The sequence below is a fragment of the Corapipo altera genome, unplaced genomic scaffold (genome assembly GCF_003945725.1).
Source record: "Corapipo altera isolate COAL_440 unplaced genomic scaffold, ASM394572v1 22b, whole genome shotgun sequence".
NCBI lineage: Eukaryota > Metazoa > Chordata > Aves > Passeriformes > Pipridae > Corapipo > Corapipo altera.
The window spans coordinates 20,231,061-20,253,941 of record NW_020884876.1 but is presented as its reverse complement, the minus strand read 5'-3'; the positions used below and the strand labels follow the sequence as shown (position 1 = coordinate 20,253,941).

Sequence of the window (22,881 nt, the reverse complement as noted above, 5' to 3'; positions counted from 1 at the left end):
CGAAGTGCCCCGGGTTTTTCGTCGTGGTTTATTGTGTCCCAGTCAGCGTGGATTCTGGTTAGTTAAGGTGTCGAGAGAGGCCTCTTGATGCTGGTGAAGGCTTTGCCAGCTCGCACCAGAGAACTCGCTTTTTTTCTGTTGAAATTGGGATGCTCATTCAAGTTTTGTCTCAGAGAGCTGCTGTTTGGCATGGCAGAAGACACGTGCATTAGTATCCTTTTATTGCTTGTTGCTTTTTAGGAACATCGTGTTTCAGAGCAGGCTTCAGTGTTGATTTTCTTACCCAGCTATAAGCTAGTTCGCTCAGTTTGATCACGAGTGTAACAGTGTGATGCTTTACTGCATTTTGGTGCCAAAACGATCTGTAACATGCTCTGAGTTTTTGTTTTGACCTTCTTGAATGACTTTCTGATTTCTCTTCTTTTTTAGAGCAGGCAGCATTGTAGGATCAATGATCAAGAAACTAATGGCAAAACATCATCTGCCAGTTCGAATGACTTCAGTGATCCTGTTTACAAAGAAATTGCTATAACTAATGGTTATATCAACAGGATGACCAGAGAAGAGCTCAGAAGTAAGCTTGCCGAGTTCAAGCTCGAAACCAGGTTAGGCTTATTTGTAAACATTTTGATTTGTCTTTAAGAACAGTAGAACCATACGGGATGATTATTTTAAAGTTTAAAAGTTCAGCACAGAGTGAAAAGCAGACACAGCACCAAATACCAGTTGTTTTATGTGCAGTTGTGATGCAGCTTTTGTTGTAGTATTAATGCATACTGCCTAATGTGTGATGTCTCAACTGGTAACCCAAAGAAATGAAAGAATGTGTAACGGTAGGGTATTTCTCATCACATTTTTTGTCAAGGGGCAAAGAAGAACTGCAGTGATCTCAGATGATGTTTCAGACCTTCAGCATATAGAAACTTACTTCAAAACATAAATATTTTAATTTCCTGTACCAGTATAGTTCTGATACTTGCTAGAAACTGTGTGGTGATGGGGCTCATGATTTAATAAATGCAGAGGACAGGTACCTTTAGATGGAGAGTTTGCCACTGTGAATAGATATACTAGAATAATGTGAAAAGATAAATTTATTATAAGCTGAATTTTATTTATTATAAGTTTATTATAAGCTGAATTATAAGCTGAATTTTGCTCACTGGGAAGGAGGAAAGGCAATAGAGCATACTTCCTGCTGTATTGGAAATGACCTGCAAGACTCTGATACTGCTGTGGCCAGACAAATTTGAGATATTGTGTAGAAGGTCTGCTGGGAAAAACAAAGTGTATTGTTTCTGTAGGCAGCAGTAATGAGGAAGTAGTGGTGGGGAGTTAGCAAAGTGAGAAGCTTCTGCTCTACAGGAAGAGGGAATATAAAAGGTGAGATGGAGTCTGAAAGAAAAGCCTTCTAGAGAAGACAGAGACTGTAGGGGACAGGCTGTTCAGAGGGGAAAAAAAAAGGATTTAGCAGAGATTGATTTGAACAGAATCAAAGAAAAAAATGGTGTGGAGGAGAGAAGTGCAGCCTGCTGCCTCCAACATATCTGTCTGCAAATGTTCTGACTGCATAGTTTTTTCAATTCTTCCTTTGGTTAAATTAATTTAGCACCTCAGGAGGAAAAAAAATTATCATTACTTGAGAAAATTTTCAGTAAAACAGGTTAGATTTGTACAGCTATTCAGTAGTTAATCTGATCTAAAAGTAAAAAGCAGAACTCAAATAGTGATGTGTTTGTGGTTTCCTCCTAGGTTATTTTATTCAGCTGTAAATGCAAAAAGCTTTAAACTTCTCTTTTACCTAAGTATGGTTTCTTTTTTCAATATATCTAATTAAGTTAGTCAGACTATGTCTTACCTGTAAACATCAGCTCTAATTAGAGAGTTGAGCGGATTACCACACACCATCCTTTCCCTTGAGGGCATTGTGATAGGAGATTGTCTCCTCTTTTCAACTCTTTTAAGTTTGATGAAGAAAAAGGTAATTTCCCCCTCCATCAACTCCCCATACTGTCTCAGCTTTGAATGAACTACTTGTTGAATTAAAGTAGATTCATAGACCGGAGCAAAGAAGTTCTCTCTGCAGAAGCAGCTGATGTTCTCAAATGCAGGTTTAGTAGTCTGACTCCAGTTTTATCTTGTGGATCAGTGGGCTGCTTTTCTGATAATACCACTTGCTACAAGTATTTCTTACAACTTCTGTGATTTCATTTGCAACACATAATTTTGAAAATAACTTCCTTCAAAAAGTAGATTATCCTTGTTTATTCTGCTCTGGTTTGGTACAGTGGCAGTTCTGGCACCTACACTTGCGTATTATGTTTGTATTAAAAACATGAAGTAAGTAACTTCAATTGCTTGCTGCTGCAAATTTATGTATAGCCACAAACCTGAAAAGCAAGATCTTGACCAGGAAGTTTTTCTGACTACTGAAATCTTGAGCACTTTATTTTAATTGGGTTATTCAAACTTTGTTTTGAATTTAAATTGAGAGGAATTTAAAATGTGGGGGTTTTCGCTGGGTTCTGCGTTGTCTGTGCCACTGAGGCAGAAAGACCTCAGGCGTGAGTTACTTCAGGCAGAGTGTGCAGGGAAATACAAGTGAAGCAGTACTGCTTCCAGGGCCAGAGGTCATCTGGCAGCAATCTACAAAGACTTGGGCTTTGCAAAGGCTTTGGCTACTGAGTCTTGCTGAACTAGAGGTGACTGCAGTGTCTCTGTGCTATGCTTCCCAGTCTGTCCCTGGTATTATCTTGATGTGTTAGTTGTTGGGGGGTATCACAGCCTCTGTGTTATTCCAGATAATGGATCATTAACTGTATGATAAAGTCGAATTCAGACTTCACAAGTGTTGGTGTTTAAAATGAGGTTAATACATGAACTTTCAAATGTTAAATACAGCTTCAGTTCTACAGTGGGGAAATAATTAATTAAACAAGAGTGCAATCTTTGTCATTTATCTCTTCAGAGGAGTGAAAGATGTACTGAAAAAGAGACTGAAAAACTATTATAAGAAACAGAAGCTGATGCAGAAGGAACAGATTAGTGGACAGAGCTGTTATGACTACATCTGTGTTGTTGACTTTGAAGCAACATGTGAAGAAGGAAACCCACCTGAATTTGTACATGAAATAATTGAGTTTCCTGTTGTCTTAGTAAACACACATACCCTGGAAATAGTAAGTGATCTAATTGCTGTGCTGGTTTGCTGTTCTTTGGTGTAACTTCTTTACATCTGAAAGTCTAGATTAGTTTTTAGGTAGATGTTGAACTTCATTAAAAACAGCATACTTTTTTCCATGAAGACCTGTTCTCTGTGCCTCTTAAGTACAAACAAAACTTTCTGTCTATTCTGAAAGCGTCTGGAATGGGTCATTCCGTTGTTGACTTCCTCTATTGATATGAGATTCTCAGTCATCCGTGTCTGTTCTCCCCTGGCCTGCCTTTACCAGCTTTAAGATCCACAAATCTATTTCTAGGAATCAAGGAATTCATTGTAATCAAAAATTAGCAAATTCTGTGGTCCTGTGTGAGGCAGTCTAGAAGACACTAATGCAGATGTCTAGAAAGTGAGGTTGAGTGAACTCTCGCTTATGTCAGGCTACACTGTTTCTATGACTTACCCAACAGATTTTAAACATACTTTGTAGGCATTTGGCAGCTTCAAGTGCTCTGTTCCGGTACAGCTTTCTTCTAGGAAAAACTTCTTGCTGTCTATCTGAAACTGAGTGACTCAGTGAAACAGAGTATGTGCACACACCTCTGACTAATGGTTCATTTATCAAGAACTAAGAGGAAGAGGATTTCCAGTAATCACTGTGATGCTACATTAGACTGTAGCTGCATGTATGACTAATTGCAGAAAGAGGATTATGCAGATTACCAAGATTGTTTTTATTACCTTTAGAGTGGTAGGAAACACTGCTCTTTTCTTCTGTCCAAGAGGTTTTGTGCTGTTGTAGTAGCAGGGATGTGGGGCTTGCTTTTTTCCATGAAACTTGCCTACAGTCTTCACTCCTGTATTGCTCAGTTTCCCAGACTGAGGTCATGTTTATCTTTGCCTGACTGACATCCAGAGGTGTAGGACTTGCATGCAGCCTCTGAGATGAGCGGCTAGTTGCTTTCCTTGAATTGCAGATGAGCCTTTAGATACCACCTAAAAGACATAAGGCTCTGCTCATGCCTCTCTTTTCTTTTTTCCTTACTCACATTCTCCTTTTCCCAAATCCTCCCCTTTTTTGCAGTCTGCCCTTCTCCCCTCTTAAATCCATGTTCCTGCTCTATGATGCCTTCTAGCTGAGAGGAAGGATGTGTTTTGGTTGGAAAGCCATCCATCCCATTAGGAATCTGATGATGGCCAGTCAGGAGGCTCATACTGGCTCAGGAGGTACACACTCCTTTTTGCATCCAGCAGGACAAGTAGCTGCTATTGCCTTTGGGCTGTAGGCAAGCCAAAGAAAAGTTGCATTGCGGGCTACACAGTGTGCTACAACTGAGCATTTGATTCTCTCATTACAGGAGGATAGCTTTCAGCAATACGTGAAGCCAGAGATTAATCCTAAGCTTTCAAACTTCTGCATCAATCTGACTGGAATAACCCAGGTAATTTGCACTTTCATTTCTTCAGGATAAAACATGAAAAAAAGTGTGATGTGGTGTTGATGTTTTCAGACTGGTAATCTTAAATGGTAATCGTTCATGGTTATTTTTCTGTAAGGCCTCTTCTCTTAATCCTTGTTTTTTTCCCTCTCCCAATATCACCTAATTGATTTCACTACACTGGTTATTTTGTAGGGAAAAGCACTCGCTTTGTAATTCATATGTAGAAACTTAATCTTTAGCAGAGCAAAGCACCTTTTGAATTGCATCAGTTCCTCTTCTAAGATTTTAATTCAAAAGAGTTTAGAGTCTTAGGATGGCAATTGCCTGTGGTCAGGTAACTTGAGCAGGAGCCTGGGAAACAAGCTCAAAAGGTTTTAATCAAAGTTCAGCTGCTGACTAACCTTGTTACCTTTGCAGAAGCTGTTAGGAGGTTGGCTCTTCTAGTGATGCTTTTGTGGTGCTATTTTTTAAGTTTAGACAAATCTGTACAGTTGCCTGTTAATGTGTGATCTGGTTTTCTAAAGATTTTGGTGAAGCCAATTTTGTAAGTACCCATATACCAATATACTTTTTACAGTTCGCGCTGGTTTGGGGTTTTTTTCCTGAAAAAATGTTCCTCGCTTTGGGGTTCTTTGTTTCTCCTAGGACATTGTTGATAAAGCTGATACTTTTCCTCAAGTTCTGCAGAATGTCGTGGAGTGGATGAGACAGCGAGAGCTGGGAACAAAGTACAGCTATTCCATGTTGACAGACGGGTATGTCCCTATGCAGCCTTCAGCACAATCTAAAACTGTGAAACCGTGTTTAATATTTGTGCGAGTACTGTTAAAGGTGGATCAGGACACTGCCATTTTGTTGTTTTATTTTGATTGAAGCTTTTGGGAAAATGAGCAAAGCTCAAGTAAACTATTTGAAATGAAGCTTAAATCCATCAGATGGCGCTGTTTCTTTCCTAGCGGTCTGTACCCAACGAAGTGCTGTTGAACAGACTTCTTATGCTTTGCTGTTGCTGTAATTCTTCATTTATGTCCAGCTTTCATATAGCACATAATACCTGAAAGTATCACTGTGCAATTTCAGTTCTAAGCGACTTCCATGCCCTGAGGCTTCAGAGATGTGTAGTGGTTGTGCTGTAGTGTCCTCTGTGAGTGTTAGTGTTAACGTTAATACATCTTGCATATTTTGCCAGAAAACAGTAATGGTTGTGATGTTTATGGAACAAAGAGAAATGGCTGGTGTGGAAACTTCTCTGCTTTGGCTTAGAGGGCTGCGGCTCTGGTGGGTCCCAGCTCTGACAAACTTTGTGTGTGAGGAATTGATTAGTCCCTCAAACTGCCACCTGAACTTACTCTCTCACAAGGTCTGTGTGGAAAATCAAGTCCCCTAATGACTGCAAAGTGAACAGGTCATGGGATCTAGACACAACTGTGATGCAATATTGTTCTTGTGATCTTAGCTTTGTTATATGGTGAAATATAGTGTTTGAGCCTTGTCTTGTATAGCACTGGACAGGGATTTTTTTTGCAGGTGATGCTTGCCTTTTAGCTGTGAAACATTACTATTCTGTTAGCATACCTGCTTTTATCCTTTTCTTGGAATGATTTAAGTAGGACAGGGAGTTTTTAACATGAGCTGTGTTAAGGTGAATGATGCATTTTTATGTTTGCCTGCAGTAGGAGTGCGTAAACTCAAAATCAGAGTTTATGAAAAAAAGAGCATGGGGAATCTTAGTAAAACTGTCTAACATTTCTATCAAGTGAAACACAGATAAATATTCTATAGTGTGAGTAGTTTGAAAAATAATGTATTGTAGTAGATGAATGGGTACATAACTAAAGTTTTATAACTAACCCAACTAAATTAAAAGGTGAGAAGTTATTTTTGGTCATGAGACCTTTTTCTCAAAATTCCTGAAGATTTAGGCAATTACTGTGAGTCACAGGCCTTTTCTGGTTAAGAACCGGTATCACTGAAATGTTGTTGTGTCCAGTGTAAACAGTGCAGCCATTTTTAAAGCTGTCACACAAGACTTGAGGTGTACAGTATAGATCCACGTACACCTTAAAAATAAGAAGTTAACGTAATGCCATTTCAACTTTAATTAATTTAAGGAACTGTAGTAAATTCTATTTGACTAATTTTTAACCTGTAATTACATTGCTATCTTTGGAAACAACAGTGAATAAAAAAAAGAAGATGCTAAAGCAAAACTTGTGCAAGACTGGTTATATTACTGGGCCTAAATGTCTCTGGACATCCTTTCCAGAGGAATCCTCTCAGTGAAATTCCTTAAGGAAAATACCTGCAGTGAAATCTCTGTCATATAAGTGAGATTGTGTAAACAGCTAAAAGAGATAAGAAAAGAAGCTTTATTTTAGCTTGAAGCTTACAAACTTGTTGGGGTGGTTCTCTTCAGGAAAGCAGGCTACAAGTGCGTAGGATTACAGTTTCATCTTTTCATAAGATCTGGTTTCTCATAAAACTAAGTGCAGTCTTGTTTCAATAACCTATGTGAAGTAGAGAGATGTGTGCGTACCCAAGTAATCAGGAAAATTTAAGGTGTCACTTGCTTCCCCAAGGGCTGGGTAAGCATCTAATTTATAGGCAGTTTTTGGAGTAGATGTGATAGGTGGAGTAGTGGGCATGCTATTTTTTGTTTTAACATCCTAATGAAAGTCTTGCTCATGTTCTTTTTTTTTTTCCCTACGAACAAATTCATGTTAAAAAATTCCTTACCATGACTATAGCAAAAGAGCTTTTCCTAAACTGTTTTCCTTCTACTGATCACCAGAGACAAGACAGCTTTTAGTGCTATGGCTATGCAATATATAGAATGTGGAATTGTATATTACTAATGTTTTTCTTTTTTAACTTTTTAAGATCTTGGGATATGAGTAAATTTTTGAACATCCAGTGCCGTATTAGCCGTATCAAATACCCTTCTTTTGCCAAAAAGTGGATCAATATTCGCAAATCATATGGGAACTTCTATAAGGTTTGTACAAATTGTTGTTTCTCCTACGGGAAAATTTTATTTAAAAGTCTGGAATGTCCTGTTGTGCTTCTCATCTCTGCTTGTGCAGTATAAAATTATAGTACTTAAACGAGTTGCCTGGGGCCTCGTTTTCAAATGTGTTTCATGTCCAGATCTCACTTCACTAATTGAAGATCATATAATCTACTGCATTTTGATTTTAATCTTATTTTTAAGATTCAGGATGTGCTCCATGAAGGATTGTATAAAAATATCGTACTGACCCTCTTAGATTTTAGATTAAATGTGTCTTGAAGTAGTTCAGCTGAAAAGACTCTATATTGATTTTTCAATTATTTTTTCCTGTTTTCATGTAATACACTACAGAACTAATTTGCACCACTACCCTCAGATAATCTTGACTTTTGACAGTGTAAAAGGGACAGAGAAAGATTAGGATAAATCTACAGAGGAATCAAATTGTCAGGAGAAAAGTAATACCAAGTTCATTGCTGGACCTTATTGCTGCTTTCTGTCAGATTACCATAAAATGAGTTACTTGAGATTCTAGCAAATTGTTCTTCTCCAGTCAAGGAGAAAAACAAGCTGTAGATTATCCAGTAGTCTTGATCTGCTGCTGGGATCGCTTAGTTAACTAGGAATTTTCCATGTGTTTTTTAAATGTGATTTCAGCCTTGCTGTTGATCTTCTTTTGAAGAGCTTTTTCATACTAAATGTAACGTCTAGATGAAAAAGAGATTGACATTTAATAAGAAAAGAGCTTTACTTTGTGTTGGGTATATACTACAGGGTTACTCCATTTCTCCCTCTATTATTGTGCCTTCTCTACAGCTTTAACCTAGACAAACCTTCTTTTTCCTGTTCTATTAAGGCATCATCAGAGGCAATGATGATTGTAGGTTGGAAGGAATTGGTTTATTTTTTGTGGGTTTTTTGGTTTTTTTAAAATATATGTAAATAGTTGTAGCATTTAGAGTTTTTCAGTGCTTCTGTTTAGCTATTCCATGCTGCTGTTGAATCTGTTGTTAAGTAATAGATAAAATTGATGGCAAGGAATGTACTGTAGCTTTTCTGTGGAATATCCCACAACTTGCAATATGCATCCCCTGCCCAGTTTTTTGTGTTATTATTGGAGTTGCATATTGCCAGGTTTTGGTAACTGTGCTGTTGCCATTCTGCCTACCTATTAAATCCAGTAGTATGGTGCAATATCTTGGAACTTGTCATGGCCCATGTTCCCCCATCCCAACCACCACCATCACCAAAAGAACCAGCTAAAGTTTTCATTTAAAGTTATCCTTCTGTTTTTCTTTGATGTTTCCAAAGAACAAGTGTGTATTTAGTAGTTAATCAAGAGAAGACCTTGGGGCTTTAACTGTTGTTGCACTTTGTATGGGTAAGTCAGTAAAGTTTCCTTGTATGTTCGTTCTGTTAGTCATCCATGTAAACATGGGCTGCTATAGGTGTTGCTGTGGTGGTTGGAAACATTCAGGAGCTTGATATCAGTGAGAAGCAGGAGCCTGTGCTTCCTTAATCACTTAGCATTTAAAAGGAAAACCAAAATCTGATTCCCTCTGCAATGCCACATTGGGTGGTAATTTGTTTTTTATTAAGATTGTTAAACCTGTCTAGGCCATGGCTTCCACCCTTGCCAGCGCAGGCACATCTTGAGCTGGTGCTGGTGAGAGGCTCTTGACATCATCCTGAGTCTAGACAAGCTCCTGTTGACTATGTCTCCTCTGTAAAAATGAGAGTGTCTGTCTCACCAAGGTACTTTGAAGTTAAATGGTTAGTGATCTGACAGAAGGCAACATGAAAGTATATGTGACTTAAGTAGACTTAAAATCTGCATGTGTTTCTACTGCACTATGGTAGATTAAAAAGACTTGGTACAGAAATTAATCCTTGAATGTTACTCACTTTCTCCATCAGGTTCCTAGGAACCAGACCAAGCTGACCATCATGCTTGAAAAGCTGGGCATGAATTATGATGGGAGACCTCACAGTGGACTTGATGACTCTAAAAACATTGCAAGGATAGCTATAAGGATGCTGCAGGATGGCTGTGACCTGCGAGTGAATGAGAGAATTCATGGTGGACAGCTTATGACAGTCTCCTCCTCAGCCCCCTTAGAGGGAGCCCCTGCTCCACAGATGCCCCGCTACAGAAATTAGCAATTCAGCAGTTCTGCCTCAGGAACTGCCCTCAGATGCCCTCTAAAGACTGTGTAGAGTTTATTAAACAGCCACCTTTGCCAGCTTGTCTGCCATGCAGAATTCTAAAGCACCTTAACTAATCATCTCCGTTGAAATAAAGAGGAACGTGGAGTTCCTTGAAGCCTGTTACAGCAATTTTTTTATACTGATGATTTTTGTTTTTTCAAACTTTGCTAGAACCAAGGTTGATATGCAGAATCCCTAAGCTTTTGAGAGCATGTAATTTAAACACCTGCAAAGATGGATTGCTGCCGTTCCACCCCAGCCTGTGGGTTGTATTTATTCACTGTGCTGTACTCTAATCATATCTAGCATCTGCTTATTCATTGCACACAAATAAGCCACTACTGGAAGAACTGAAATAGCAAGTGGTCGGGCTGGCCTTTCCTGATAAGGCCCTCTTCCAGGAGTTCTTGCCAATTTTTTTTGTTTTTTGCAAAGTCTGGGAGAAATGGGAGCATGCTCATCAACTCTAAAGCAGTAGAGAAGTACTCTGGTGTTCAGGGCTTTTTTTTTAAGGGATATGTTTGTCTCCTTCCCCATCAAATAGAAGAGCTGTGTATTGAATAAAAATTTTGTTAATACAATATGATAGTACTTTTTTTTAACCTGTATTTCAAAAGAGAAGGTTCTTCAGATTTTCACTTTGAGGATCACATCTGTTCCTGCTATACTCATAGCTGCCCTTCATTTAATGTCACTTTTAGACACTGTCAGCCATTTGGGCTTAAACATGAGTGAAGTAAAAGTAAGTTCAAAACATGACAGATCATCAAAATTTCATGCTCTGTGATTATTACATTAAACAGGAAGCTTCTGGTTCATAGCTAAAAACATCCTCAACTATTTTTGGCATCTTCTTGTGCTTCTGCCACCTCTATCTCAAGATCTAATGTTGGAAGATTAATGTAATTTTATTAGTAAAGGCCACAGCTAATTACTAACAACTTCTGCTTACTTCCCAGGCCTCAGATAGGATGATATTCAAAAGAGGCCGAAGTGTTAATTTGTTTTGTCTCCATGGGCTGTTACAAAGTTACAACATTAATGTGATCAGCTTTGCATTAGAATGGCTTGCTCTAAAAAGCAGAATGATGCATTTTGGTTGCTCTTAGCCAAAAAAAAAAAAAGTTAGTTTGCTATCCCTGTATTACAATTCATTCTTTCTACCACTTTATATTCAGGAAGCAAAATAACCAGTTAATAAAGCTTTGTTAAGAAAATTCACTGTTGACTAATCAAACTTGTCCCAGCCCCTCTTTGCTCTTCTGACTGTTAAATCGCATCAATGGAAATGTGAAAGCTTTTATTTTAAATTTGTGTAAGAAGGAGATGTATTGGCCAATTCTTATTTGCTTCATATGTTTTCTTTCCAGAGTCACAGATTTGGATAGTCACAGCTGCTTTGACTGCTTTAGAATGATGTTCTTTTTTTTTTTTTTTTCCAAAAGCAAATACTTGTTCTACTTGTAGAGTTTTGTTGAACTTAACAGTTTCTTTTCCTTCTGTAGCCACACTTGATGGATTTTCAGAAGGGAAAAATCCAAATCTCTGATGTTCTTACTCCTAAAATACCATTTATCTGTCAGCCCGTATTTTGTACAAATTCTTATATATGTGCTTTTCACTGTAGCTGCCATAGTATCCTCTTTTCTGAATAACCATGGTAATTTACTTTTTTTTTTTGACTCTGAGTTACTGTGTGCAGGTTTCTATGATGAAATTGAGTCTAGCTCAGCAGATCTCCCCTTGGCATGCTGGCTGCCAGAGACTTTATCACTAGTCTTTTATTTACAGGTCTGTAACCAGGTTCACAGTTGAAGGAAAAACTTTTATTTGTTACAGATTATACTACGGGTTGCGTAAGAGCTTTGTAATTTTACATCGTTTATTTTAAGTACAGAGTTGTTTATTTTTGTTAAATAACTTCAAAAAGATATTTTGAGATAAAGGTTAAATAATAATTGTTTTCTGTTTACTACTTGGGTAGGTTAGTGAGTTTTTTTGTGAATGAGTTGCAGAAATCAGTAAAATCATTCCAGATGCTATTTTGTCCAAGTTGGATTAATGTTAGTTGTAACTATTTTCGCAGAATATTTGAGTCTGTGATTTTGAGATAAAGTGAATTTTAACAAAGTTTGCTGGTTTGCTTGAAATGTAAATAAACTATTAAAATAATTTTGCATTTTGAAACCTATCAGGTAGTGAATTTGGTCTATAAAGCATGAGATGATTTCAGCAGTCTTGGGGGTCTTGGTGTCAGCACAGCTCATGGTTAGTCCTCTCTGGTGGACTAGCAACATTGCCATGGCTGGGTGGCTTAAATCTCTTGCATGTGACTAGTTCACAACACTCGATAACAGGATAAATTTTCCTGGATGCTTTCTACCACAGGGGAAGGAGGCATTTGAGAGAAAAAAAATGCAGTACGGTGATTTTGCTAGTGATGCTTGTGTTCAGCCAAAGAATGTTTTTTTCAGGTTGATCTCATTTGTTCCTCCAGAAAAGCTTGCTGAGTGCATCTGCTCCCATGAATATTTTAATTTATTAGAGGAGTCATCCCATGCTGGAAAAACTAATTGACAACTATGTACAAAACAATCTCGTTTTTATGCAGAAGAAAAGCATGCAGATGTTGCCCTGTTGATAGAGTAAGAGTCCTTGTTTTGTTGTTGTTTTTTATTTCACATTTCAGGAGCTGTACTTGAGCAATTCTACCGCTACTGCAGACAGCCTTTGTAGAACAGTAGCAAACTTTAAACAAAGGAATTGCAGACTAATTTCAACGTGAGTGCTTTCAAGTAGGTTTGTTAATATGTATTTATATGAATGTGAGAGGGTTTCACAGAATCTTGGGGTTATGTTAGGCAAAAAGGTTTCTCAGACAGGTTAAAGAGCAATAGCCTCACTGTCTCGATGAGCAAATACCTAAGCAAATGGGAAGAAGAGGTCACAACAGTTTGTACTGTCCTGTCAACCTCCTAGTGAGATACGGCTACAGGGACAGCTCACAGCAGGTCAGCTGTCCACAGAAACTGCTCCTGTGTTTATCTTATGATAAGGTAACTTAATAATTTAGTTTAACAAGGTGGTTCTTTCCATATTTGGTTGGAAATTACCACTGCAGTGAGGAGGGGGGCAGTGAAAGTAAGTAAAAACCTCAGTTCACCTTGAGCTGAGTTCTTGTGCCCTTGGAAGGCTCTCAGCACTTCACTGAAGGCCTTCACCACTCTTTGGTGGCCTTGCAAAAACAATGTTGTTTTCACTCTTTCTCTCACCTTATCTTCACATGGCTGTTTTTAAGTCCTCCTTTTCCCTTTTTCTTCCACTAATGAACTTTTGTCTCCTCTGGAAAGAAGTTTGTGCTAGGTAAGATCTTTGTATGCTCTGTCTAATCTAGAAAAAAAAATTATAACCAACAGGCCCTTTATAAAGAAATTGGAAGTTTTACCTGTGGAGGATAGGTGTAAGGAGACCCAGTTGCTGACTGCAGGCTTTTGAAACAGGCTAAATGTATAGAACATCATTCTGTTGCAACCAAGTCCATTCTAGCCCTCTCTCAAGTACTTCATGTTTGGCACCCCCATGGGTAGCAGTGGCAGCTTGGCAGGAGGATTCACCAGATGGAGATACATGAAGTAGGTAGGTGATCATCAGTACATGCTTCTGCTCTGCCTTGTACTAAGCTGTGGCTTTAGGGCTTTAGCTGCATCCATACTTGCTAAGCTAAGGCTTTGCAGGTTGAGAAGTTTCTTCTCTCTTAGGTTCCTTCTAGGTCGGTCCTTTCATGTTCACAGCCTCCAACACTTGACTGGCTTTTGCCCTCTTTAAATTGGAGGACTTGGTGTTGTGGGACAAAAGCCTGAAGTAGCTTAAGGAATGTGCTCTTTAAACAGAAGGAGTGTGACTTCTTTGCACGATGTAGCCTCATATGAAAAAAAGTCTTTTTCAAATGAATGACAAGAGCCTTGGACACCTCTTTATGGCAGAGGTGACCTCTGGGTGTGTTCTGATTAGGGAGGTGATTGCAAGGCTCAGGAACTGTCTCCTCTGTGGCCACTCAGTTCACGGGTGCCTGTGGGTAGCCCCATGTCCTGCTCCTGCAGTCTTAACTTGGTGTGGTCATGACTGCACATCTTAATTGTAAATCTTGTGATGCTGCTTGCAGATATATCATGGGGGAGGTTCTGCCTACTTTCCTGGCTGAATTTGTGCTAATCGTGTTTTTTTGCTATTTGAAGTGAATGGTAGCAATGGTCTTGCATTGGTGTAAAGTACTTGCAGGTGATTCTGACCTCCTCTGTTTACGTTCCCTGTTTCAATTATGTTGATTTCTAAAGAGCACATGTAGCCAAATGGACCCTGTGAGCCACAGGTGTCCCAATAAGCGGGAATTGCTTCACTGTGGTTGTATTTATGTTTGGGGTGGTGTGCAGGTCCCCGGTTGCAGGCCAGCTTTGAAGTGTGACACACCTTTCCAGAAAGCTACATACTCAGCAAAATGCTTTATGACTGCAGTCAGTATGATTTGAAGGTCTCCTTGCTGTGTGCCTTTATTTCATAATTCCTAGGTTGAATTGATAAGGAGTTGAATACTTACGATCTGAGCAGCATGAAAGCATTTTATATGTAATTTAGAGATAGGTGTAGCAGGCAGCTGTATGAGGCTTAATGTGCCTCCCTTTCTCACTTGAAAACACTTCCATTCATCCATATATGAACTAAGATGATAGAGACCTAAAAAGAAGGGAGAAGTGACATGTAATTAGCTGATCTAGGCAGGCTAGGCCCAATACGCGCTTCTACTTTTCCATATAGACTGTTTAACACAGCTGAACTTTGAGAACAGGCTCTTTGGGATACTAAACACCGTGTACAATGAGGGTAACTGACTGCTTCTGTCCTGTATGTTCTGGCTGTATTTAAGTACAGTCTGGGAGATAGCACAGTCATACATTGGTGTAGTCCACAAAGAGAGGGAAGTTGGAGCCAGCCACTCATGTTAGTGATAGCTGTGCTCCAAACGGGAGTTCGGACGGGGGACCTTCCCACTTCCTTTCCAAACAACACAGCTCTGGTTCTGTGAAAACCACTCAAGGAGAAAAACAAGCTGTAAATTATCCAGTAGTCTTGATCTGCTACTGGGATCGCTTAGTTAACTAGGAATTTTCCATGTGTTTTTAGCCACAGACAGGGCCTTCAGGCCAACTTTACTCCTCAGAGGACTCTCTTTTTTGTTACTGATAGAGAGCTGCTCTTTCATAACAACACAGTCTCCTGCGATGTATTACTTTGGTAAGTTAAGCTATGTCCTGCAGAAGTAATAAAGCAGGTCACCACACCTGTCAGTCTTCAGTAAACAGGCAGACCTGAAGATAAGGGCATTTATGTGAGCTGAGAAGCCTGGGAGGGGCATGGCTGAAAAAGAAATCAGCAATCCAGCACTGGAGGGAGTTGTGGCAGTGCCTGCAAAGCCTGTCTGTTGGTGCTGCAGATCTTTGGGAGCAGTTTCCTTCAGCTGTGCTGGTGTTTTGTTTTTCTTCTTGTTAATCTGCAGAGTCACATGGGCATGCTGCTTCTTCAGACTTCACATTTGCTGTATTCGGGGCTCACTTCTCTGAATTGGCTCACTCCATGTTCTTGCTTGTTTTGCTCACATGACATAGTCCTTCCCTAACCCTGCCATTACTGATTTTCTAACAAGCCTTATCTGGATGCAGCTATACTCTATGCTGGAATCCTGTCTGCACTGCTGGCCTAACTGCTATGAGCAGGTCTTTACAGAAAACCTAATCAGATCAGGGACTGCTGCCTTGTATAGTGTGGTGTTGCAGTTCCTGAATGCTGCAGCCATTTAACAGACACTAACAGTAGGAAGGACAGTATAAGTAAATGGAGAATCTTTTGCCTTCCTTCACAAGTCATGGCAAACAGCTTGTGGCAAATTCTCATGGTTTAATGGCGCTTTCATTCATGCATGCTATCACATGCACATCTCTGGAGGTGCTGCTGCCGGTAGAGATTCTAAATCATGGGAAGGACAGGGTTATTTTGAAACTGAATGCCAATTAAGTTAGATGTGTAATGGGTGTTTGTCTCATTGATATTTGTTTCTGCACTAAAGCTGCATTGGTAAGGGTAGCATCATGTGAAGGAGGTAGAGTGACACTTGACAAGATTGAGCAAGTAAACCGTTCAAATGCTTTTGATTTTTCTAATAGACTGTCATTAGCCTTCAAGTGTGGAAAATTTGTGTTGGTCCCGAAAGAGGAAAATAATGTTTTTAAACTTACAAAAATCCTTTAGTAAGTTTGTTTTTGAAGAATTGGGAAGATGAAGAGGTCTACATATGGTCTCAACATAGTGGTGGGAAGTTTTCTTCCACTGTTTAGTCTGGGAGATGGCGATGTCCCTGCAAGTGTTGAATCAAGGCTTCCAAAATGAATGATCCTCAGACAATGCTCTTTCATTGAATCACTGAAAACAGAATCACTGTAACAGCCTAAGATTTAGCTCCCTTTCAGGCAGAAGAAAGAAATGCTTCCATCCTGGCCTCCAGCCAAGAGACCTGCCCACCTTGGTGGATACCGAGTGACATAGACACTGGAGCTTTTTGTTGTTTGGTGACATGATTTGGCAGGGAGTGAATGAACTGATTCTGTCTGTGTGTGAAACTTTGGTTGATTTTGTCTGTGTGTGAAACATTGCTGTAGATGTTGTAGTAGATGTGTCAGACTGGATGAAACTTCTGTTTTGAACTGAGGTAGCCATGCTCAAGACTGTAGAGCTTCTTTCCTGAGCCAAGAGACCATAGACCTAATTCAGGCCCCTCCTGGTAGCTGTGGTAGTGAGCAAAATACTCTGTAGTGGAAACATGAGCTTTTGTGTCTGAGAGGGGAAGAGCACAGGGCTTGGCTGTGTGCTGCTGGGTATATAGCCAGTTTGTGCAACTGTGTTCATACCTTATATGAAATGGCTTCACAGCTTAACAACTGAGCACGTGGCTGCAGCCACCTGGCCATTGCTATGGGAAGCTTTCCATCTGTTCCTCCTTTTCTAACTTCTGCATAATATTTTTAAAATTGCATCAAATCTCATTGGGCACATCCTACAGCTCAGACAGTTCCTCATGCTCTAGAGCCCTTTGTACATACACCTATATCTTTTAGAATGTAAATGTCTTGAAAGGGCTCCCTCCACCCCTAATCTTTGAGTTTTGGAGCGTGTGTAGAATGGACTGAATTGTCTTTGTGTACTCTAGCTGACCTTTGTTCCTCTATCCACACCACCTACCTTTCAACCTGGCAGACAACCACTGCTCTGTTCACTTGTGGTTTTTGTGGCAGGATGAATGTCTATAACATACCTTGAAATACGACTGACTGCTTTTTGTCCCCCTTTTTCTTTCCTGTTTCAGCTTTCCACTCTATCCTGCACCAGCTGTGCTGTGCATGTCTGGGCTACCTGTGCATGTCTGTTTTTCCTCTTTCTCCCTCTTCTCTATGCTGTGGTCCTGACCATGGCATCTTATTATATTCAGCAGTTCCTCAATGTCATGCAGATAACCTCTCAGAGTATATGCAGTTGGGCTGAGTCCTATGGTTGCTTTCAAGAGAATGACAATTGTAGTAACTTTTTTATTTGACTGTGGTTTACAGCAAAATCACTGGCCCTGTTCTAAAGAGGATGAAATCTAGGGCATAGAATGAGACTGCTATTCGAGTTTATGTAGTGACTAAGGACAGTGCTGGAAGTGGAAACTAGCTGCCTTGTCTCCCCAGCTGCTGTCTTCCCAAAACCTTCTACTATTTCTTTTCAGTAGACAATGTCTTAATGTAGGTTGCCAGCAGAGGAAGAGGCTGTGCCACTGCTGTTGTGACTTTGGCTGAGCTGCTCTTGAAGACAGGCCCTTGCGTGAGGGAATTCTACTCAAGCTCGTGGTCTCAAGCTGCCTCTGCATCTCCTCTCTGAACAGGCAGGATATATCTTCTGCAAATGCTTTCCTGAGCAATGGGACATTGCAGTCTGCCTGCCCTGGCTCTAGGCACTGAGTCTTCCAAGAGCTCTGAGTGCATGCAGTCGCTTGGGCTGACAGCATAAAACCCTGTAGACTGTGTTTGTGATGATTGCAAAGGAACATCAGCAATTGCTCTCCAGCCCTTTTATGCTACCAGGAGTTCTCAAGATTTGTGATGAACACACTGATATGAATGGAAGAGGAATGGGAGTGTCTAGAAGCACCAGGAAGAAGGCATTAGAGGTGTATGAGAATGACAGGTGCTGATCGCCATATGTGTTAGCAGATTGTCAAAGTTACAGCACACCTACAATTCATAGAATCATCAAATGGTTTGGGTTGGAAGGGACCTTAAAGATCATCTAGTTTCAGCCCCCCTGCCATAGGCAAGGACACTTTATACTAGACCAGGGTTTCTCAAAGACCCATCTGACCTGGCCTTGAACAGTTCCAGGAATACCTAAATGGAATGAACAAGGGACAGCCTAAAGCAAGACAAGACAAATCTGAAATATCCAGGCATAAAAATGTGCTGGTTGGATAATAAAGGAATGGGATTGAAGCAATTAGTCATTTAGACAAGGAGACAAAAGACAGCGAGTATATCCTGATTCACAGAGCATAAAACCCAAAATAATCCTAATCACAGGTCAAACTCCTACAGGTACAGAGAGCCTATCAAAAACATGCATATGCTCACCAACCTGAGCGTTCAGGAGGGTGGGAGAAGATAGCTGGCATCTGTTTTTCTTTCACCTCATTGCAAGTGGTCCTGGAAGCAGCCCAGACCCTTGTGCTCTGGACTGAGCATGTGAAATCATGTTATAGCATATGTGATTATATATATATGAGTATGTATAACTGTGATCAGTTTGGGTGGTTTTTTTTTTAACAAAGTCACTTTATTTCTGTAGTCTTGTCTTGAGCTTTACTACAGTTGTTGCTACATTGTGGCTGCAAGAAGAGCAATCCATCAGTACACAGGCAGTGCTGGAATGCAAAGTGTTTGTTCGCTCTGTCTTAAGCTCTTTAAGAATTAGACCTGTAGGGCCTGCTGGGGGAAAGATTTAGTTACCTAAACATAGGTGTCTGGTGCCCTCTGGTATCTTAGCTGTCTGCACAAAGCTTGCAGAGATCATGTAAGAGCTGCAAGACCTTCTGTCTTCTGAAGCAGCAGCTGGAGGCCAGCCTGGAGACCTGAGATATCTCCAGTAGCTCTATTGCTCATCCCTGTGTGTGGGCACTGGAATGGTGCTCCTGGAGCAAGTCTGTGGCTGTAAGCTTGATAGGAGGAGACAGGTACCACCAGAGGATGAATTGTCCTGTTGGTCTTTGCTGCCACTTTATATGTTAGCTGGAAAGTGTGCAGCATATGAGCCTCCACGGACCCTTTGCTAGAGAGACAGGGTTTTCAGGCAGCCAGGAGAGGAAATGCAATTGTGAGGCCAAGATATCATTTCCCAAACATCAAAGGCTCTGGAAATGGAGATGCATTTCCCCTTGGCTCACTCACTAGCCTTCCCAAAAAGCATGGAGGAAGACAGCTAGATCTGCATTTAGTTGTTTTGTTTCTGCACTTCAGTAAAAATGAATAGTGACAACTGGTGTATGATTGTTAAGGTTGGGATCATCTTCTGCTGTACTTTGCACTTTGCACAGGAGTGGTGGATGAGCTGATCTGGAAGTCAATTACTTGCCAAAGTCCTCAATTGGATATAAAGGTGCTTAGCCTTTGGCCTTTAAAAAGTCTTGGACTGATTTAAAGTTGCGAAGTCTGAAGTGTTTGCTGAAGTGAGGAAAGCATGGTGCTTATTTTTTGGTAGTGGGTTGGTACATGTATTTAAGCTGGGATGAAGGAATTTCAGCTTTTCAGATTCTTAGAGCAAAGTGCTGCACTCAGGATGCCTGGTCTTAGTACGTACGGGGTCAGGTGTCACTCCCTTTCAAGGTAACTTTTGCCTGCCAAAGCACCTCTGTGGTTGTCTCCTTTCTGCTGGTGGAACATGAAAAGACACTTCCTGCATGAGCAGGACAGGGCTAATTTCTGTGCAACTGCATGAGAACAAGTGGAGCAAACTGGAGCGCTAAGCAGTGAACCCAGTCTTGCAAGACACTGAAACACAGCTGAGTATAGGTGAAAGGGGTTGTCAAGAGAACTGGCCCTCCTCTGCAAAAAAGAATGCAAAAAATTAAAAAAAAAAGAGATATGAGAAAAGGAGGAGTATTCTTGCGCTTTATTTTCCCATTGTAAATTTGGAGCAGCCAGTCTTTCTGGGCAGCCTTTGGCCCCATCCTTCCTTCTTCCCAAAAAGTTGTTTTTCTGTGATCAGGAACACTCTCTAGCACAGAGCTCTACCTCTGGACAAGGTAGTGCAAGGCTTCAAAGGGATGTGCATGCAACACTGATAGCACAGCATTAGCCTCTTCCACAAGCATGGGAGTGCTTTGATTTGATTATTTAGCCAGGAGAATTGGAAATGGCTGTGAAACTGTGGAAGGCAGAAAGGGACAGAACACTGGCTGGAAACAGAGGGACAGAAGTAAGAGAAGTGCATCTAACGATGGACTCTCAGCACTGTCTCCAGTCTGGTCCCTCAGACAGGCAAAAAAACCCCACTGAAAAAGGGGATAATCTCCTAGAGGAAAACAAAAATGCAAAATGGATACAACCAAATACATGCATAAGCATCTGCAAAAGGAATGGTGAAACCTACCCACATGCTTCACAGACAGAATCCTCTTCCTCCCTATGGGCTGTATCTCTCTTCAACCTATGGGTGGGACTTACAGGGATACCACCCTTGGCACAACTCATGGGCAGGGAGTTACAAAAGTAAAGGACTGCCAGACAGCTCCTAGGCTGAAATATGTTTTGCATGAACAGTTCGTACCGTTCTGCATAACAGACATCAGTAAACAGAAAGGCAGTTTGCCCACACTCTGTTAATAGGTAGCATGGCTAAGGTTTGCCAGAGAGTTTGCTTGCAATGAATAATTCAACTAGTCCTACTGCTCTTAAATTTAGATAATAGTGCTCCAATCAAAGGTTTTCCAAGTTTGGCACAATGCTATCGTGGACTTGTGTCTGTGTTTGGCCTGGGACTTGCACTGTTTCACAGGTAACTTTGAGCTTGTGTGACAGCATCACTACAAACTGGTTCCCTTTTTACCTGAAAAATCAGGCATAAATTCTTTTGCCAGGTTGGCAATACCAAACTTGTAAAGCAGCCAATGTTGTTTTAGAGGAGACTGAAAACAGAGCTGGAGGTGGGGGATGCTGGCTGCAGGTCAGCCTCAAAAACACCTTCCCAGAGCTCAGCCTGGTGGCACTTTTTCTTCCCCATTGCCATCTTGCCATTGGAAGGGGTATTTGTTCATGGTCCACTGAGAACTCAGTTGGTACCCACTTCTTGGACTCTGAATCATCTCAAGATTTCTGCAGGTAGCATTTCCACTCTCTTTACCTTTTCTGATGACTGCAGGACACCCTCTGTACACAAAGCTATAGGTTTTGTTCCAGTTCATCCTAACCCCTATACTGGTAGGCTCAATACAAAAAGAAGTCTTCAGTGAGTGCTAAGGAACTCAGAAAACAAGATTGCACAAGATAGAAAAGAAAAGGACTTCTGAATAAATAGTATTCAAATGTAATTCTAGCATAAACATAAAACCCAGATGCATCTTTGCCAGTGACTAAGCCTTTTCCATGTTCCTATGGATTTGGTCTCCACAAGTACACCCTTTCTCCCTGCTTCTGCTCTGTCTTCTGCAGAGGCTGTCAGCTTTGAGATGTAGCAGTCTCTCTTTCAGAATAAACACACCTCTGAGGACAATTCTCAGTGGTGCTCATCCAGCTGCACTCCAGTTTTTCAGTGAGACAGAGTATCCTTGATGTTCTGGAGCTACATGTTCTTTGTTCTCTGGGGTGATTTCTCCTTCTGAGCTCACACCCACATGACAGAAGTAAAGGAGATGGTTGGTTTCCATGTGTTTGTTTCAGAAGCACAGTGTCCGTGTTTGAGGACCTCCAGAAGAAAGAAGTCAACAAACTGGAGGGAGTCAGGCTGTGATTATAATGTAGACAGGCCCCAAAAATAATAAGTTGGCAGAAAACCACACTCCCTGCTGGTAAGGTAGGAAGAGTTCTTGGACAGGGTGGTTTCTGTTATAGTGTACGTGTGATGGACAGAGACATGCCTTTCTTCTGAGCCATAACTGTAGGGGAGAGGCAGGGTGTGGGAAGATGGTGATACTTTGACTCCAGCACAGGGCCATTGGGTGACTTCATGGGGAAAATGCCACATCTGGAAACCTTGCCAACAGACTTAAAACCTGGGGATCATCACCAAAATGTCCACCATGGCATTCATGTCTTGTGCATGCCTTTGCTTCGCAGCATTCCTCTGCGATCACATTCAGGTCCATCAGCGTGGGGCTGGGCTGGGAACCCATCACACATCTCTTGCTGCAAGAGCAAACCCAGAGAAGCGGTGCTGGTCCTTAAAGCTTGCAGGACTGACCTTTCCCGTTCAGACTCCTCAGTGGTCTTGGGCAGTTGTTCAGGCTTCCCTCTTCTCTGTCTCCTGTCTGACTTTTGGTCTGTCTGTATTCAGCCATTTGTGCAAAAGGCTGCCTGGAGCCCTACTGGTGCTTTCTCCCTGACCCCTCAATCCGCCTACCACTTGTTATATTTGACAAGTCATGGCAGTCAAGTGAAGTCCCAGGTGACTGGAAAAAGGGAAGCATTCTACCCATCTTTAAAAAGGGTAGAAAGGAGAACTCTGGATCTACTCAGCCTCCCCTCTGTGCCTGGAAAGATCCTGGAACAGATCCTCCTAGAAGCTGTGCTAAGGCACATGGAGGATGGGGAGGTGATTTGGGACATCCAACATGGCTTCACCAAGGGCAAGTCCTGCCTGACTGGCATTCTATGATGGAGTGACTGCATCAATGGACAAGGGAGAGGTTACACCTGTCATTTATCTGAACTTCTGTAAAGCCTTTGACATGGTCCTCCACAACATTTTTCTCTCTAAATTGGAGAGAGATG

General features: G+C 41.0%; 1 protein-coding gene across 1 annotated transcript; it reads left to right on the top strand.

Annotated features, from left to right (window-relative positions):
* On the top strand, positions 1-9,925 carry ERI1 (exoribonuclease 1). Its single transcript, XM_027635527.1, has 7 exons — positions 1-57; positions 430-605; positions 2,969-3,179; positions 4,519-4,602; positions 5,248-5,357; positions 7,483-7,597; positions 9,530-9,925. The coding sequence occupies exons 2-7, from the start codon at positions 553-555 to the stop codon at positions 9,770-9,772; spliced, it is 816 nt and encodes a 271-aa protein (XP_027491328.1). The 5' UTR covers positions 1-57; positions 430-552; the 3' UTR covers positions 9,773-9,925.
* The last annotated feature ends 12,956 nt before the right edge of the window (positions 9,926-22,881 follow it).